At 47.8% G+C, this 17,361-nt stretch overlaps 1 protein-coding gene across 1 annotated transcript in view; it reads right to left on the bottom strand.

Moving 5' to 3' along the window:
• Positions 1–17,361, bottom strand: part of LOC311128684 (T-cell immunomodulatory protein-like) — a 125,518-nt gene that overhangs the window by 50,012 nt on the left and 58,145 nt on the right. Inside the window, exon 11 of the mRNA XM_084160895.1 lies at positions 996–1,146. Coding sequence (XP_084017021.1) covers positions 996–1,146 — 151 coding nt within the window. The remainder of the gene's footprint in view (positions 1–995; positions 1,147–17,361) is intronic.

Raw genomic sequence — 17,361 nt, 5'->3', positions numbered from 1 at the left:
GGGCCCAACCCATCTTATCTACACCTCTCGACTGCACACATCTCATCTCAGAGGGGGGCTATGCTGTGAGCTGATTGGGCTCCTAATAGGGGGACAATGACCGTGCTCTGTCTGTCAGGCCCTGTTGCTTCACTGTGCCAGAGCCGGGCTGGCATCCTGCGCTAATGGTGCCCCGCAGTAACATGCTCGTCTTGGCACACCCTTCCGTCGGCTCGGAGTGGGATTAGGAGAGAGAGATGCTGCCGTAATCTGCTTGCCAGTGTGGGAGAGAGTGCCTCATGAGCGTGCCATTTACAGCCTCATGTAGCTACCGCCGCTGAAGCCTCTCAGGGAGACTGTTGACAAAAGAGGATCCAGTGCCACCCACAAACAGGACAATTAACAAGACTAACCATACTGGAAGACACATTGAAAAGAGCCAATTCTTACAGACATAATGAAAACACTCCCAATGGATTTCTGTGCCATTCAAACTTCGAATTTGTGGGGGTTGTCATACAAATTGAAACAAAATCCCACTAAACCCTGCTCTGCGATGATATAAATGAGACTACATGACAAACTTGGATGACTGTCAGGGTGACCAAACCTGCCCTATCCACAGCAGTAAACAGAGCTGCTGGTGGGATCTAGACCACAAGACAGAGAGAAAAACGGCAATCCTAAAGTGACTGAGAGCAGCCAGTCTGCCAGACTCCCAGTCACAGCTGGGGTAGTAACAACTCTGCTGATGGTTAATTGGTTAATGATGAGACGCGAGAGCCCGAGGTCACCAGTGATCTTCCTTTAATCAGCAGAGCCTTTGGTTGTGTTACAGTGTCAAGGCGTGAAGAGGGGAGCCTGGGCTAATTAGAGAGAAAGAGAGCGAGAGAGAGGAGGAGAGGTTGAGAGGAGAGAGGAATAGGGGATAGAGGGTTGTGCTCACATCCTCATAGATGTCAAATAAGGTGGCAAGGGGAAGAGAGGGAGAGAGAGGGAGTGGGGGTTGTACTCACATCCTCATAGATGTCGAAGAAGGTGGCGACGGCGGCCCCGGGGATGGCCCCCAGGTCAGACTGGTCCCAGTGGACACGGAACATGCGGCCCACATCCTTACAGCTGGCGTTGTTACACGGAACATTCTCCAGGAGGAAGGCCTGCTGACCACTACAACACAGAGGAGAGAGGGAGAGATGCTGTTAGGGACTGCACAAACACACCCTGCGTTAATCGATGGATACTGTTCATACGGACAGGAACACAGTCAAGGACGGACAAAACAACAGAGGTAGGTACTCCTCGAAAGATGCTACAACATAAGTAATCAGAGATGAAAATGGACTAGAGCAGGGTTGTCAAACTCTTTTTGCCCCGGCGGCCGCATTCGGTCTTCACCGAGGTCCGGAGGGCCACACTGAAAATTGGTTATATTTCCTCGCCGTCAAAATTTGCTAAAAAGAGTCCTCTATTTTTTTATGCTTCCCGACTGTCTAGCTTTCATTTTGGTGTTTTTTAGCGAGCTGGACACAGCCAAGAAACTGTATGAATGTAGGTCCATTATCATTTCTACACAGTTTCGATTTGGGTTTAGTCATTTTAAAGTATATTGAGTTTGTTTTCCCACACAATTGTTTTCTTTTAATTGTATTTTATTTGTTTATTTAATGTTTTACTCAAACCACCCGCGGGCCGGATTGGGCTGTATGTTTGACACCCCTGGACTAGAGGATGACGATGGACACTGTATCCTCTGGGACACTTATACACAGAAGATATTGCTGTCTATTGGTGTAAAACACACTCCTCAATTAGTGAAGCAATACCTAAATGAACACACTAGTGTAGTAAAAACAAATAACATACTACACTTTTAAAAGAGAAGGGGAGTAACGATACAACAGAGACCTGTGCAGAAAATACTCAGTTAATAGGCAATTAGTAGCCGTGTACAATTAAGTCCACAACGGAGATACAAACATGAAACTTATTTCAAACCATTTGAATGGGGGAGGGTTAGAACTCCAGCCTGGGAGACTGTATTGAACAGGGAAATGTAATAGTTTGGTTGCAGAGCTTTAATTTCCACAGCATTTTCCAACATTTGTTTGAGTTGTGATTTTTTCTTTCTTCCTGTACCCATTTCTGTCGAGACGATTACCGTGTATACGCCTTTAGATCTTATCCTGAGTGTCGAAATGGAGCAAGTCTAAAAATAGAATCAGCGTGAAAATGTTCTCTTTTTCCACCTGTCTTTTCATTCCATTCTCTCGCTCCCTCTCTCTCTTTTCTGACTGCAGCCGTCTTGCGCATTGAAGGGAGCGTTGTGGTGGAGAGGACCGCCGGCTATGAGGCGGAGAGAAACTCTCACCCTTGAGGACGGCTTGGCATTATGTGTGTGTGTGTGTGTGTGGAGAGAGAGACAAGGTATGAGTGAGAATGTGTTTCCATCTTTGTGTGTCGCTGAAAGACTGAGAAATGTGACACTGCAACGACGTTCAATTGGTATGCTCAACACATAGCCTAGCAAGATGGAGAGAGGTAAACAAACTTGGAAATGGAGACAGTCTCCCACTCCAACACACACCAAAGCATGTCCTTCCACATTATGAAGCCAGAGGACAAACTCACACATTCCCTATATGCCCGGTCTCTCTCTACTCCCACCAGGACACGTCTGTATATTAATTTTAACAGAACAAAAAGCCCAGCTTCTATCAGACTGGGAGGACCTTGAGACTAAGCTGTTAAAATAACAACCTGCTGTACTTACAGTACGGAGCCGTCGTCTACCAGGGTTCAATTAAAACTAGATCTGATGGATATTGCTCCAGGCGGCTGGATTAAATAATGTGAAGACAATTTGAGGACAGGCATCATGCTATGCTGTATTGGCACTTTGTAAGGGATTGAAAGGATAGGTGAAATTACACATGTAGGGAAGGTTTTCTCTTTACTTTTATTGTCAGTCAATATGGACATTAGCATCTTCCTCTCCTGCTGCTTGGCCGGATCCAACACACACCATTAGCTTTTAACTGTTAGAATAACCATACAGAACTTTGTAGTAACATCAGATGTTTACTAAGAAAGTCTGGGCAATACAAGGCACTGTCTGGACACAGATTGAAGTCACATATTGGTCATAAGTGCCACTCACAATGTGTGGCACGACTAAGTCTAACTAATGCCACCTTGGAGTGCTACCACATGCCCTAATGAATTTGGCACATCAAAGCCTTTATGATGGGTCAATCATTCAAATGAACAGTTTGATGCATTACTGGCACATCTGAATGACCATTTTATGTGCAGCTCACAGAATCTCACACCTGAGACAGGGTTAGAAATGTGGTTGAGGACCTTTTGGCTGTAAAAGCCTAACACAAAGGATATTTTTTTCTCATTCCAAATCGAATAGGCAGACAATGGTCTGGAATTCTCCCCTGTGGATGCCAGTCTGAGTGAATGCCCCAGTGGCCAGCCTCCAGGGGTGGGCACACAGACCTGCAGAGAGGAGTGCTACTACACATGCTCCTGTGGACAAACAGGATTCCTTATAGCTTGAAGTGGTCAACAACATCAAGCCCAAACGACTTCCTAGAACAGCCTCCTGGGAAAATACAATCAGCACTAGGTCAGAAAGAGATTACCCTGGGAGGACACTCAATCAGTAATATCTATTCTCAACTGGATGAAAATACTAATATTATGTCTTTGATTGTGTCTCCACCCCATAATCAGCCCCACATCTCAATCAAACTGATGCCTGTGTTTATCGATCTCATCTGTGCAGCTAACGATTGCCATAGACTGTGTGTGTGTGTGCTGCATCAGGAGAGTGATGCTGTTATTTAAGAGTTTCAGGCTGAAATTTAGAGAGAGCCCCCATTGTTATTCACTGCTGTGTTGGTGGGTGTGTGTTCTCTCTCTCTGGGCCTTTGTGTCTTCTGAAGAGCCTGTCTTTCTCCATAGGGGATGTAAGGGGCTGTGATGAGCACAAGGTCAGGAGAGGTGCCAAAGTCACTGATAAAGGGCAATAGCCTGAGTGTATTACAAATCATCTAGGTAGGATATACTAGAGCACTCCAACACAAACACATCCATGCACACACACACACACACACACGCGCACGCACAACACGAGTCAGCTCCAAAAGCTCACTCGGAAACACACACACTAAACAGAGACACACACAGAAGTACACACACCAAAGAGAGGTAAACAGACAGAGATGCAGTACACAAGTCTTGCTCTCCACCAAGTTCAATTTTTTACCGCAACAGAATAATTCAACTGCAGTGTCACGCCCTGGCTCTGGGGACACTGTTATGTTGAGCCAGGGTGTGTATTCTATGTTTGTATTTCTATGTTGGCCTGAGTGACTCCCAATCAGAGGCAACGAGTGTCAGCTGGTTGTCTCTGATTGGGAGCCATATTTAACTGTCTGTCTTTCACTTTGTGTTTGTGGTTTCTTGTTCGTGTTGGTTTGTGTTTAAACCATAGATGTCACGTTTTTCGTTTGTTGTTTTGATCGTGTGATCATTAAATAAATATAAATATGTTCACCTGCAACGCTGCGCCTTGGTCTCTCCCTGACGATCGTGACAGAAGAGACCACCAAAACCGGACCAAGCAGCGTGTCCAGGAGCCATCGCTAGCAGATCTCCGTGGCAACCTCGACTGGGTCAAGCCTAGTGAGGAGCAGAGAGGGTGGACTTGGGAACAGTTGAGGAAGAGCTTCGACTGGGTCAAGCCCATTGAGGAGCTGAATAGCGGGAGTTGGAGACAGAGGAGCGACAGTTGGGCGAAAATGATAGAGGCCTGGCCCACGGGGAGGAGAGACCCCCAGAACATTTTTAGGGGGGGGCTCACGACGTCGGGGCAGCAGGAGGCCGCGATAGAGCGGTCCAGCGGGTTGGCAGAGGAGGCCGCCAGGTTACGGGGGCCACTGGTCGAAGAGGGGATGGAAGGTGGAGAGGCACGGCGAGAGGTACTGGGGTGTGTTACCAGTCCGGTCCGGCCCGTTCCAGATCCCGGTGTAGGGCCAGTGGTGTGTGTCCCCAGTACGGTCCGGTCTGTTCCTGCTCCCCGCACCAAGTCTGTGGTGCGTTTCGTCAGCCCTGTCCGGCCCGTTCCTGCTCTCCGCACCAAGTCTGTGGTGCGCGTCGCCAGCCCAGTCCGGCCCATTCCTGCTCCCCGCACCAAGTCTGTGGTGCGTCTCGTCAGCCCGGCTCGGCCCGTTCCTGCTCCCCGCACCAAGTCAGTGGTGCGCTTCGTCAGCCCGGCTCGGCCCATTCCTGCTCCCCGCACCAAGTCTGTGGTGCGTTTCGTCAGCCCGGCTCGGCCCATTCCTGCTCCCCGCACCAAGTCTGTGGTGCGTTTCGTCAGCCCTGTCCGGCCCGCTCCTGCTCCCCACACCAAGCCAGTGGTGTGCGTCGTCAGTCCAGCACGGCCCGTGCCTGTTCCCCACACCAAGCCAGTGGTGTGCGTCGTCAGTCCGGCACGGCCCGTGCCTGTTCCTCTGGTGCCTGGTCCGGCACCGGTCAGATGCGTTACGCCGGAGCTAGAGCAATCCGCTCCATCAGTGTGCAGTCCAGCTCCGGCCAGCGGGGCCAGACCGGACCAGGGGTACTTTGGGGGGTTGGAGAGGGAGTGGGGATCAGGCCCGGAGCCGGATCCGCCGCCAAGGCGGAGTGCCCACCCGGTCCCTCCCCTGTGGTATTTAGTTGGCGCGGTCGGAGTCCGCGCCTTTAGGGGGGGGTACTGTCACGCCCTGGCTCTGGGGACACTGTTATGTTGAGCCAGGGTGTGTATTCTATGTTTGTATTTCTATGTTGGCCTGAGTGACATATTTAACTGTCTGTCTTTCACTTTGTGTTTGTGGTTTCTTGTTCGTGTTGGTTTGTGTTTAAACCATAGACGTCACGTTTTTCGTTTGTTGTTTTGATCGTGTGATCATTAAATAAATATAAATATGTTCACCTGCAACGCTGCGCCTTGGTCTCTCCCTGACGATCGTGACATGCAGTCACACTTGTACGCGCTGCACCAAATGTACTTCTCAATCCTACACAATTACGGTCACAGAAATTCAATAGTATTACATACTATAGACCAGGGTTTCCCAAACTTGGTCCTGCCCTGTCCTTGCGAAAACAGGTTTTTGGAAATGTTTGCAAATGTATAAAAAAAATAAAAAACACAAAAACCTTATATACATAAGTATTCAGACCCTTTGCTATGAGACTCGAAATTGAGCTCAGGTGCATCCTGTTCTCATTGATCATTATTGAGATGTTTCTGCAACTTGATTGGAGTCCACCTGTGGTAAATTCAATTGATTGAACATGATTTGGAAAGGCACACACTTGTCTATACAAGGTCCCACAGTTGCCAGTGCATGTCAGTCGAAGGAATTGTCCGTAGAGCTCCGAGACAGGATTGTGTCGAGGCACAGATCTAAGGAAGGGTATCAAAAAATGTCTGCAGCATTGAAGGTCCCCAAGAACACAGTGGCCTCCATCATTTTTAAATGGAAGATGTTTGGAACCACCAAGACTCTTCCTAGAACTGGCTGCCCGGCCAAACTGAGCAATCGGGAGAGAAGGGCCTTGGAGATGGGAGAACCTTCCAGAAGGACAACCATCTCTGTGGAACTCCACCAATCAGGCATTTATGGTAGAGGCGCCAGACGGAAGCCAATCCTCTGTAAAAGGCACATGACAGCCAGCTTGGAGTTTGCCAAAAGGCACCTAAAGGACTCTCAGACCATGAGAAACAAGATTCTCTGGTCTAATGAAACCAAGATTGAACTCTTTGGCTTGTATGCCAAGCGTCACGTCTGGAGGAAACCTGGCACCATCCCTACGTTGAAGCACGGTGGTGGCAGCATCATGCTGTGGGGATGTTTTTCAGCAGCAGGGACTGGGAGACCAGTCAGGATTGAGGGAAAGATGAACGGAGGAAAGTACAGAGAGATCCTTGACGAAGGACACTGCAACACTGAAGCATGCATGAGAGCATCAGCTGTTCCAGATTACTGTGTGATCACGCTCTCAGTAGCCGATGTGAGTAAGACCTTTAAACAGGTCAACATTCAGACAGATTACCAAGACGTGTACTACGAGCATGAGCTGACCAACTGGCAAGTGTCTTCACTGACATTTTCAACATGTCCCTGACTGAGTCTGTAATACCAACATGTTTCAAGCAGACCACCATAGTCCATGTGCCCAAGAACACTAAGGTATCCTGCCTAAGTGACTACCGACACATAGCACTCACGTCAATTTGCATACCGCCCCAACAGATCCACAGATGATGCAATCTCTATTGCACTCCACACTGCCCTTTCTCACCTGGACAAAAGGAACACCTACGTGAGAATGCTATTCATTGACTAAAGCTCATCACCAAGCTAAGGACCCAGGGACTATACACCTCCCTCTGCAACTGGATCCTGGACTTCCTGACGGGCCGCCCCCAGGTGGTAAGGGTAGGTAAACATTGAACCGCTGTAGTTTACAACAATTATTGTTTCTGAGGTGGAAGTTGGGAGAGTTATATTTGGGTGTTTCAGTGAAACGTAAGTGAGGGAGGCCCCGCTCTCTCCTTTCCCAGATGTTTAGTTCATTTCATTCCGATCTCCATTTTGAATTATTGTAGCCACTTTCTGTAGCCTGTCAACTATGCCTCTGTCTATCCCTGTTCTCTCCTCTCCACACAGGCTATACAAAGGCATCACACCGCGTGGCTGCTGCCTCTCTAACCTGGTGGTCCCTGCACGCACCACCCACGTGAAGTTCCAGGTCTCAGGCAGCCTCTGGAACTGCCGTTCTGCTGCCAACAAGGCAGAGTTCATCTCAGCCTATGCTACCCTCCAGTCCCTCGACTTCTTGGCGCTGACGGAAACATGGATTACCACTGAAAACACTGCTACTCCTACTAACTCTCCTCGTCTGACCATGTGTTCTCGCATACCCTGAGAGCATCTGGCCGGCGGGGTGGTGGCACAGGAATCCTCATCTCTCAAGTGGACATTCTCTCTTTTTCCCATGACCCATCTGTCTATCTCCTCATTTGAATTCCATGCTGTCACAGTCACTAGCCCATTCAAGCTTAACATCCTTGTCATTTATCGCCCTCCAGGTTCCCTTGGAGAGTTCATCAATGAGCTTGACGCCTTGATAAGTTCCTTTCCTGAGGATGGCTCACCCCTCACAGTTCTGGGTGACTTCAACCTCCCTACGTCTACCTTTGACTCATTTCTCTCTGCCTCCTTCTTTCCACTCCTCTCCTCTTTTGACCTCACCCTCTCACCGTCCCCCCCTACTCACAAGGCAGGCAATACGCTTGACCTCATCTTTACTAGATGCTGTTCTTCTACTAATCTCACTGCAACTCCCCTCTATGTCTCCGACCACTACTTTGTATCCTTTTCTCTCTCGCTCTCCTCCAACACTACTCACTCTGCCCCTACTCAGATGGTAATGCGCCGTCGCAACCTTCGCTCTCTCTCTCCCGCTACTCTCTCCTCTTCCATCCTATCATCTCTTCCCTCTGCTCAAACCTTCTCCCTCCAATCTCCTGATTCTGCCTCCTCAACCCTCCTCTCCTCCCTTTCTGCGTCCTTTGACTCTCTATGTCCCCTATCCTCCCGGCCGGCTCGATCCTCCCCTCCTGCTCCGTGGCTTGATGACTCATTGCGAGCTCACAGAACAGGGCTCCGGGCAGCCGAGCGGAAATGGAGGAAAACTAGACACCTCCTCTCTACATTTTCTTATTCTGTTTCTGCTGCTAAAGCCACTTTCTACCACTCTAAATTCCAAGCATCTGCCTCTAACCCTAGGAAGCTCTTTGCCACCTTCTCCTCCCTGCTGAATCCTCCTCCTCCTCCCCCTCCCTAATCCCTCTCTGTGGATGACTTCGTCAACCATTTTGAAAAGAAGGTTGACGACATCCGATCCTCGTTTGTTAAGTCAAATGACACTGCTGGTCCTGCTCACACTGCCCTACCCTATGCGTTGACTTCTTCCTCCCCTCTCTCTCCAGATAAAATCTTGCGACTTGTGACGGCCGACCGCCCAACAACCTGCCCGCTTGACCCTATCCCCTCCTCTCTTCTCCAGACCATCTCCGGTGACCTTCTCCCTTACCTCACCTCACTCATCAACTCATCCTTGACCGCTGGCTATGTTCCTTCCGTCTTCAAGAGAGCGAGAGTTGCACCCCTTCTCAAAAAACCAACACTTGATCCCTCTGATGTCAACAACTACAGACCAGTATCCCTTCTTTCTTTTCTCTCCAAAACTTTTGAGCATGCCGTCTTTAGCCAACTCTCTTGCTATCTCTCTCAGAATTACCTTCTTGATCCAAACCAGTCAGGTTTCAAGACTGGTCATTCAACTGAGACTGCTCTTCTCTGTGTCACGGAGGCTCTCCGCACTGCTAAAGCTAACTCTCTCTCCTCTGCTCTTGTCCTTCTAGACCTGTCTGCTGCCTTTGATACTGTGAACCATCAGATCCTCCTCTCCACCCTCTCCGAGCTGGGCATCTCCGGCGCGGCTCACTCTTGGATTGCGTCCTACCTGACCGGTCGCTCCTACCAAGTGGCGTGGCGAGAATCTGTCTCCGCACCACGTGCTCTCACCACTGGTGTCCCCCAGGGCTCAGTTCTAGGCCCTCTCCTATTCTCGCTATACACCAAGTCACTTGGCTCTGTCATATCCTCACATGGCCTCTCCTATCATTGCTACGCAGACGACACACAACTAGTCTTCTCCTTTCCCCCTTCTGATAACCAGGTGGCGAATCGCATCTCTGCATGTCTGGCAGACATATCAGTGTGGATGACGGATCACCACCTCAAGCTGAACCTCGGCAAGACGGAGCTGCTCTTCCTCCCGGGGAAGGACTGCCCGTTCCATGATCTCGCCATCACGGTTGACAACTCCGTTGTGTCCACCTCCCAGAGTGCGAAGAGCCTTGGCGTGAACCTGGACAACACCCTGTCGTTCTCCGCTAACATCAAGGCGGTGAACCGATCCTGTAGGCTCATGCTCTACAACATTCGGAGAGTACGACCCTGCCTTACTCAGGAAGCGGCACAGGTCCTAATCCAGGCACTTGTCATCTCCCATCTGGATTACTGTAACTCGCTGTTGGCTGGGCTCCCTGCCTGTGCCATTAAACCCTTACAACTCATCCAGAATGCTGCAGCCCGTCTGGTGTTCAACCTTCCCAAGTTCTCTCACGTCACCCCGCTCCTCCGCACACTCCACTGGCTTCCAGTTGAAGCTCGCATCTGTTACAAGACCATGGTGCTTGCCTACGGAGCTGTGAGGGGAACGGCACCTCCGTAACTTCAGGCTCTGATCAGTCCGTACACCCAAACGAGGGCATTGCGTTCATCCACCTCTGGCCTGCTGGCCCCCCTACCCCTGCGGAAGCACAGTTCCCGCTCAGCCCAGTCAAAACGGTTCGCTGCTCTGGCATCCCAATGGTGGAACAAGCTCCCTCACGACGCCAGGACAGCGGAGTCACTCACCACCTTCCGGAGACACTTGAAACCCCACCTCTTTAAGGAATACCTGGGATAGGATGAAGTAATCCTTCTACCCCCCCTTACCCCACCCCAAAAAATTAAAAATTAAAATAAAAATACTTATTGTAAAGTGGTTATCCCACTGGCTATCATAAGTTGAATGCACCAATTTGTAAGTCGCTCTGGATAAGAGCGTCTGCTAAATGACGTAAATGTAAATGTAACAACACATCTGCCACGCTGATCCTCAACACGGGGGCCCCTCAGAGGTGCGTGCTCAGTCACCTCCTGTACTCCCTTGTTCACCCATGACTGCATGGCCAAGCACGACTTCTACACCATCATTAAGTTTGCCGACGACACAACAGTGGTAAGCCTGATCACCGACAACGATGCGACAGCCTATAGGGAGGAGGTCAGAGACCTGGCCGTGTGGTGCCAGGATAACAACCTCTCCCTCAACGTGATCAAGATAAAGGAAATTATTGTGGACAACAGGAAAAGGAGGACTGAGCACGCCTCCATTCTCATCGACAGGGCTGCAGTGGAGCAGGTTGAGAGCTTCAAGTTCCTTGGTGTCCACATCACCAACTAACTATCTTTTTTTTTTTCTTTCATTTTTTTTTTTCAACTATCATGGTCCAAACATACCAAGACAGTCGTGAAGAGGGCACGACAAAGCCTAATCCCCCTCAGGACACTGAAAAGATTTGGCATGGGTCCTCAGATCCTCAAAAAGTTATACAGCTGCACCATCGAGAGCATCCTGACTGGTTGCATCACCGCCTGGTATGGCAACTGCTCGGCCTCCGACCGCAAGGCACTACAGAGAGTAGTGCGTATGGCCCAGTACATCATTGGGGCCAAGCTTTCTGCCATCCAGAACCTCTATACCAGGCGGTGTCAGAGGAAGGCCATCAAAATTGCCAAAGACTCCAGGCACCCTAGTCATAGACTGTTCTCTCTGCTACCGCACAGCAAGCGGTACCGGAGCGCCAAGTCTAGATCAAAAAGGCTTCTTAACAGCTTCTACCCCCAAGCCATAAGACTCCTGAACAGCTAATCAAATGGCTACCCGGACTATTTGCATTGTCTCAGCCAAGACAACGCAGGAGTGGCTTCGGGACCAGTCTCTGAATGCCCTTGAGTGGCCCAGCCAAAGCCCGGACTTGAACCCGATCAAACATCTCTGGAGAGACCTGAAAATAGCTGTGCAGCGACGCTCCCCATCCAATCTGACAGAGCTTGAGAAGATCTGCAGAGAAGAATGAGAGAAACTCCCCCAAAAAAGGTGTGGTAATCTTGTAGCGTCATACCCAAGAAGACTTGTGGCTGTAATCGCTGCCAAAGGTGCTTCAACAAAGTACTGAGTAAAGGGTCTGTATACTTATGTAAATGTGATATTTCAGTTTTTTATTTTTAATACATTTGCAAACATTTCTAAAAACCAGTTTTTTCTTTGTCATTATGGGGTATTGATGAGGGGGAAAAAACAATTTAATCCATTTTAGAATAAGGCTGTAATGTAACAAAATGTGGAAAAAGCCAAGGGGTCTGAATACTTTCTGAATGCACTGTACATTTTGGTTTTTGCCCTAGCACTACACAGCTGATTCAAATAATCAAAGCTTGATGATGAGTTGGTTACTGAATCAGCTGTGTAGTGCTAGGGCTAAAACCAAAACGTGCACCCAGGGTGGGCACCAGGATGGAGTTTGGGAAACTGTGCTATAGACGGGCGATTCCACGCCAGCGTAGACAGATTTTTTTTTTGTCATCTCAGTTAGTTCTGGTAATTCTCACATAGAAACTTCATTGGGAGGAAGGATGTTTGACATGCTTTTTACATTTGAATCACAAACCATTTTTGAGAAAAAAACATGATGAAAGTGGCCATTTTAGGCACTTTTTAGACCTATACATGCCTCCTGTAAGACCCTATGATCTGTGAACCGTACATGATACAGACAACAACTTGGTGTCAATATACTCCTTATAGTGTGTTCTAACATATGGAGTATATCTCGATTCTGAAATACAGATTTTCACATTCATTTTTTCAACATTAAAACTATTAATATTAATTTCTCAAAAGTACTTATCCCAAAAATATTTTATGCCTACTCTGGCGTGGAATCGGCCTTACAGGCAATAGATACCCTCTTAGCACATAGCCTACTTCTGCAATGAGACTGACACTGAAGAATGAAATCACACAGGAAACAACTGGAGATTGCAGACAGACCCTCTGAGTTATAAAAAGCCTGAACATCAAAACCCATTTCACCACTCAGCACAGCAGTGTTCCACTGAGGGAAGAAGCATTTTAGCTGTCATCAGCACCCTGTAGCGGTGGACTGTGTATGCGGAAAGATCCAGACAAATCACTGAAATGCACAGAATCCATTTTAAAGACATCTCAGATCCACTCTCATTAGCAGGAATAAACAGATAGGAGATCAGGTAACAGGTTTTAGACAGTTTTGTAACTCTTTGACTGTGTGTGTCTATGTAAGCTCAACGGCTCAGCACTGGGCCTGTTATATCGGACACAGAGCCCCACCCCCCTCCTTTGCAGGTGCGAGTCCTGACTGGGGACCTGCCGTGCCAAAGCACTCTCAGGCTCCTAACTAATTGGCCACTGTGGACCCTCTGAGAGGCCAGACTGACAGAGTGCCTGTTGCCTGACCTCTCTCTCCTCCTCCTCCTTCTCCTCACTTCCATCCACTAGCCAGCCCAGCCTGTCTGGAGAAGACACCCATCCCAGGGGAGGGTTTACCAGCCCAGACAGCAGTTCACCTCCCCCCCCCCCTCCCGTCTGAGGAAGAGAACTCACTGGTCATTGAAACTCAGCAAGACCAACTACTTCTGTCATTGAACGTGTGTGTGAGAGAAAGAGAGGAGGAAACAGAGAGATCAAATCTACAGTAGAGAAATAAGATTGCAAAACATGAAATGGTCCTTCTAGTGTTGTTAGGGTGAGAGACACAGACGTGCACAAACAATATCTCTCCTACTTATACAGCAAAAAAAAAACACCTGTCAGTCTACCAAAGGCAAACAAGCATTATCTGTCTGTCATAGACTGTATATTATGCTCAGAGTGCTGGTCTACTGAAAAGAGACTGGCCATGTCATTTGATCAGGTCAGGGGCACAACATTACACATGTCAACATACAGTGAGGGAAAAAAGTATTTGATCCCCTGCTGATTTTGTACATTTGCCCACTGACAAAGACATGATCAGTCTATAATTTTAATGGTAGGTTTATTTGAACAGTGAGAGACAGAATAACAACAAAAACATCCAGAAAAACGCATGTCAAAAATGTTATAAATTGATTTGCATTTTAATGAGGGAAATAAGTATTTGACCCCTCTGCAAAACATGACTTAGTACTTGGTGGCAAAACCCTAGTTGGCAATCACAGAGGTCAGACGTTTCTTGTAGTTGGCCACCAGGTTTGCACACATCTCAGGAGGGATTTTGTCCCACTCCTCTTTGCATATCTTCTCCAAGTCATTAAGGTTTCGAGCCTGACATTTGGCAACTCAAACCTTCAGCTCCCTCCACAGATTTTCTATGGGATTAAGGTCTGGAGACTGGCTAGGCCACTCCAGGACCTTAATGTGCTTCTTCTTGAGCCACTCCTTTGTTGCCTTGGCCGTGTGTTTTGGGTCATTGTCATGCTGGAATACCCATCCACGACCCATTTACAATGCCCTGGCTGAGGGAAGGAGGTTATCACCCACGATTTGACGGTACATGGCCCGTCCATCGTCCCTTTGATGCGGTGAAGTTGTCCTGTCCCCTTAGCAGAAAAACACCCCCAAAGCATAATGTTTCTACCTCCATGTTTGACGGTGTGGATGGTGTTCTTGGGGTCATAGGCAGCATTCCTCCTCCTCCAAACACGGCGAGTTGAGTTGATGCCAAAGAGCTCCATTTTGGTCTCATCTGACCACAACACTTTCACCCAGGTCTCCTCTGAATCATTCAGATGTTCATTGGCAAACTTCAGACAGACCTGTATATGTGCTTTCTTGAGCAGGGGGACCTTGCGGGCGCTGCAGGATTTCAGGCCTTCACGGCGCAGTGTGTTACAAATTGTTTTCTTGTTGACTATGGTCCCAGCTGCCTTGAGATCATTGACAAGATCCTCCCGTGTAGTTCTGGGCTGATTCCTCACCGTTCTCATGATCATTGCAACTCCACGAGGTGAGATCTTGCATGGAGCCCCAGTCCGGGGGAGATTGACAGTTCTTTTGTGTTTCTTCCATTTGCGAATAATCGCACCAACTGTCACCTTTTCATCAAGCTGCTTGGCAATTGTCTTGTAGCCCATTCCAGCCTTGTGTAGGTCTACAATCTTGTCCCTGACATCCTTGGAGAGCTCTTTGGTCTTGGCCATGGTGGAGAGTTTGGAATCTGATTGATTGATTGCTTCTGTGGACAGGTGTCTTTTATACAGGTAACAAGCTGAGATTAGGAGCACTCCCTTTAAGAGTGTTTTCCTAATCTCAGCTCGAGCCAGAAATCTTTCTGATTGAGATGGGGTCAAATACTTATTTCCCTCATTAAAATTCAAATCAATTTATAACATTTTTTACATGCGTTTTTCTGGATTTTTTTGTTGTTATTCTGTCTCTCACTGTTCAAATAAACCTACCATTAAAATTATAGACTGATCATTTCTTTGTCAGTGGGCAAACGTACAAAATCAGCAGGGGATCAAATACTTATTTCCCTCACTGTACATGTGCCACCTCTTTCGAGGAAGGCAAGTGTCTATGACCGTGTCCCCCACCGGCTCAGACAGACACCCCTCCTGTCTTTTCAAGGTCAGTTCAAGAGAACCTACGGTGCTGTCAGTGTCACACTAAAACGCTTCTGTTCACAGGACTCAGGGATTTATAGGTCTATGTAAATGACATGTACAATATCTCTTTTACAGAGGTATTAGCTAGTTGTGGCTAAGCCTAACTGACCAAAAAGCAACTCTTGCTTTCCTAGTCTTGCTACCCACATAAGTGATTTAATGGCATTGCCTAGCAACACCATGGCTTGCTGTGGAGGACTCAGTCGGGGTGCATACAGATCGAACACCACAAAGAGCCACGGCTCAGTGTGTGTGTGGATATAGTACTAGTGGAATGGAAGGTCAGTGTGTGTGTGTGTGGATATAGTACTAGTGGAATGGAAGGTCAGTGTGTGTGTGTGTGGATATAGTACTAGTGGAATGGAAGGTCAGTGTGTGTGTGGGTACAGTACTAGTGGAATGGAAGGTCAGTGTGTGTGTGTGGATATAGTACTAGTGGAATGGAAGGTCAGTGTGTGTGTGTGTGGATATAGTACTAGTGGAATGGAAGGTCAGTGTGTGTGTGGATATAGGACTAGTGGAATGGAAGGTCAGTGTGTGTGTGTGGATATAGTACTAGTGGAATGTAAGGTCAGTGTGTATGTGTGGATATAGTACTAGTGGAATGGAAGGTCAGTGTGTGTGTGTGGATATAGTACTAGTGGAATGGAAGGTCAGTGTGTGTGTGTGGATATAGTACTAGTGGAATGGAAGGTCAGTGTGTGTGTGGATATAGTACTAGTGGAAAGGAAGGTCAGTGTGTGTGTGGATATAGTACTAGTGGAATGGAAGGTCAGTGTGTGTGTGTGGATATAGTACTAGTGGAATGGAAGGTCAGTGTGTGTGTGTGTGGATATAGTACTAGTGGAATGGAAGGTCAGTGTGTGTGTGTGGATATAGTACTAGTGGAATGGAAGGTCAGTGTGTATGTGGATATAGTACTAGTGGAATGGAAGGTCAGTGTGTGTGTGTGGATATAGTACTAGTGGAATGGAAGGTCAGTGTGTGTGTGGATATAGTACTAGTGGAATGGAAGGTCAGTGTGTGTGTGGATATAATACTAGTGGAATAGAAGGTCAGTGTGTGTGTGTGGATATAGTACTAGTGGAATGGAAGGTCAGTGTGTGTGTGTGGATATAATACTAGTGGAATAGAAGGTCAGTGTGTGTGTGTGGATATAGTACTAGTGGAATGGAAGGTCAGTGTGTGTGTGTGGATATAGTGCTAGTGGAATGGAAGGTCAGTGTGTTTGGATGTAACTGACGGTTGGATTTGGTGTTTACATGCTATAACAGTATGGGCTTGCTAAATCAGAATCACAAATGACAATTAGAGATTTTTCATCTTGCCTAAGTCTCCATACACTCTGATTACAAAATGAGGAGAAGCAGTAAACCAATGTGGTGTGACTTTGATTCCCTTCCTCATTTGCATTGGTTTGACAAGCCAAATTAGGGTGGGAACACTAATTGGATAACAAGCAGGGCAGTCAGACAGAAGCGGGGTAGAGGCATTTTGACCGGGTCACAGGCAAGGTGGAGTCTGAGTTAGTTCTACTGATAGCCCTACTGACAGGAACGGGGTATGCTACTTTGAGGTGAGAGCAATTGCAAGATACACCTAATTAAAAACAAATGTATTGCTGATCGTGTTAGTACTTAAGCAGATTGCAAGTGTCAGGGTTTAAATGGATTATGCCTGCCCTTTGTGCCAGATTGCCATTGACCTACAGTGTGAGGAGCACCAAATTATCACGTCTGCTGTGAGCATGTGACTTCTCTTACACACTCCACCTCCCTGAAGAGTGTATGGTCTCCTCACTGAAACAACTCACACACATCTATCACATAAAATATCCTGACATCATAAAGCTGCCGTTTATTGATGATTAGCATTCCTTAATGGATTTAGGTGGTCTGCTATTTTTTCTAGGTGCCAGCGAGCGCTCCCTAGAGTTAGATAGAAATCAGGGTAAGCC

The sequence above is a fragment of the Coregonus lavaretus genome (genome assembly GCF_964263955.1).
Source record: "Coregonus lavaretus genome assembly, chromosome: 4".
Lineage (NCBI taxonomy): Eukaryota > Metazoa > Chordata > Actinopteri > Salmoniformes > Salmonidae > Coregonus > Coregonus lavaretus.
This window is presented reverse-complemented; position numbering and strand designations above follow the sequence as displayed.